This window comes from Octopus bimaculoides, chromosome 10, assembly GCF_001194135.2.
Source record: "Octopus bimaculoides isolate UCB-OBI-ISO-001 chromosome 10, ASM119413v2, whole genome shotgun sequence".
In the NCBI taxonomy this organism is placed as follows: Eukaryota; Metazoa; Mollusca; class Cephalopoda; order Octopoda; family Octopodidae; genus Octopus; species Octopus bimaculoides.
Window position 1 is genome coordinate 1,520,622 of NC_068990.1, and position 2,777 is coordinate 1,523,398.

The following is a 2,777-nucleotide window of genomic DNA, read 5'->3' on the forward strand; positions in this document are numbered from 1 at the left end:
ATATATATATATATATATAATGTATAAATTATATATATATATATGTGTGCTTAATATTACCTTATTCTTCTTTTGAACAATTTTATTTGTTGTGTAACTGTAATTCTTCTCTGGTGCACAAGGAAAATATCCTGAAAACATTTACGTCTATTATTACCTAGTTTATGTTTATATCTATGTTTTCCCCCCATTAGATTCCAAATGTGCTTTGATAAAGCTGTTGCATCCCTCCTGTATATATTTCAGAATGTGTGTGTAGGCTTCATGTATCTGTTTTTTAATGTTTCATTTGGGTTTGTTGCTTTGATATAGTTTTTATTATTTTTCTATCTTATAATATGGTTACCTTTTAGATCACTATTTTCAAAGTGATTTCCACTTAATGAGCAGCATTGTTTTGATATGTTCCAGTTACATCTATCAAAATCAGCTTACACGTTGTAAATCTCTGACATAACACTAAATCTAACCACTAGAAAACATTATTCTTATAAAAAAAAAAAAATTGTGTTACTATATGTATAAACAATGATTCCAAGTCCCCGCTTTTCAATAATGAAAAATCTTGTCAGTCGCATCAACCAGAGAATTTCCACAATTTCCTCTGGAAAAACCATATCCAGCTATGTATCACGATTCTATTGCGGGTCCCTAAAAGTGAGCTTCCTCATGCTTAAAGCATATAATCTAATCCCGGAACCAAAGAACCAGGAAAAAAGGTAAAAAAACATCATGAAATTCAACTCACTCTTCAACATAAATTAAATCATTATTATTGTTGTTGTTGCTAAGGTGATGAACTGACCGAATCGTCAGCACACTGGGCAAAATGCTTAAGTGGCATTTCTCCCATCTCTACTGAGTTGAAATTCTGCCATGGTTCATTTTGTTTTTCATCCTTTTGGGAGTTGATGAAATAAATACCAGTTGAGCACTGAAGTCAATGTAATTGACTAGCTGCATCCCACAAAATTTCAGTGATATATTGTAGTGAAAGGAGACTAGAATCTGAAAACTAAGACTCCATTAAATTTGTAATATTTCAGTTTTGAAAGAGTTTTGAAAGAATCAAGTATTTTCTGGGTGAGAAGAGTTTTCCTTGGACATAGATAGTACCAAGGAGAACAAATTCTTGTAGTTCTGATACTTTTGGGTTTCATGGTATTTAAACATAGTGTTGAAGAGTGCCATTTGATATTATTTCCAAAGCTCTGATTATCACAGATGCAGCTGTCATTCTTAGATGCCACATTTTGGAAACCTCTATTTCAAAGTCCTTGTATTTACTTAACTTTAAAAATGCTTTTTACAGAAGTTCTGCTGTTTGCTGTAATTAGCATATCTATTGTTATTGTTGTTGTGGTTGAGTGCCAAAATTTAAAGCCATCATCATCATCATCATCATCATCATCATCATCATCATCATCATCATTATTATTATTATTTAAAAGCACCATTTGAGCGCGATCATTTCCAGCTTTGCCTTACTGGCACTTGTACTGGTGGCATGTGAACAAAACATTGGACTGACTCCTGTGCAGGTGGTATGTAAAAAACACCATTTGAGTGTACTGCATCAGGGCATTTATTATTATTATTATTATTATTATTATTATTATTATTATTATTATTACTATGTGATATGTATTATTATTGGTCTGTGCATGTGATATATTGGAATATAATATAATAAAATATTATTTGTTTCTCAGGAGCCAATATTTCTGGATGTTTTGGGAACATGCCACAGTGGTCAGGTCAAGCCATACTTCTTAGCATATAAACACATAAGAAGTTATCAGTACAAGGTCAGACAAGGTTTTGGAGCATATCCACCTGATGTAAGTCTCTATTTTTGTTAAATTGATCTGTTTTGCCTGTCAAGATAGATGATTACCATATTTTCTGGCGATTTAGAAGTACATAGTATAAACGTGTCGTGTAAATATTCAGACATTGTCGTTACCTTTCCAAATTCTGCTGCATCTCATATCGTGATTTTGGTTCTCCAAAGTCATCTTGCTGCATAAGTTGACCTACCTATTTTGACTGTAAACGTTGATTTGAAAAATTCAACTTGTATGCCAGAAAATATGGTAGCCTGTTCTAAACTGAGATGGGGTGGGTGTAGAAGGGTGATGGTGGTGTGAGTAATCTCTATGCTTAGTCTTTCCTAACCAAAATATCAACCCTCTGGAATTTTCTCACTGCTCATACCATTCTTGCAGATGTTGACTTGCAAGTGTTTAAATGGGACGTTACTAACATTTTTGTTGTGCAAGACATTTGGTGACCCTATCGTTGCTGGTGCCACATAAAAAAAACACTGGTGCTGGTGCCATGTAAAAAGACCACATAAAGGCCACTGGTGATGGTACTTCATAAAAAGCAGCTGTACTAGTGCCATGTAAAAAGGTGGTGCTGGTGCCACATAAAAAGTACTGATGTTAGTGCCATATAAAAAGTACCCAGTGCACTTTGTAAAGTGGTTGGAGTTAGGAAGGGCATTCAGCTGTTGAAACCATGCCCAAACAGATAATGGAACCTAGTGTGGATCCTGGCCTTGCCAACTCTTTTCAAACCATCCAGCTTATGCCAGCATGGAAAATGGATGTTAAATGACGATGATGATGATGAAGTTCATCAATCTCAGAGGGCCTGCAATGGTCATGGGTACAGCTTCTTCTTTCAGAATCAACAAGTTAAAAACAAAAAAAAAAAAGACTTAAGTGGTGAATTAATTAGATTGTTAGTATATTTGGAATTTTTTTTTTTTT

General features: G+C 34.1%; 1 protein-coding gene across 1 annotated transcript in view; it reads left to right on the forward strand.

The window, feature by feature from the left end:
• Positions 1–2,777, forward strand: part of LOC106867322 (cilia- and flagella-associated protein 65) — a 720,747-nt gene that overhangs the window by 7,777 nt on the left and 710,193 nt on the right. Inside the window, exons 2-3 of the mRNA XM_052971190.1 lie at positions 1,047–1,083; positions 1,713–1,841. Coding sequence (XP_052827150.1) covers positions 1,047–1,083; positions 1,713–1,841 — 166 coding nt within the window. The remainder of the gene's footprint in view (positions 1–1,046; positions 1,084–1,712; positions 1,842–2,777) is intronic.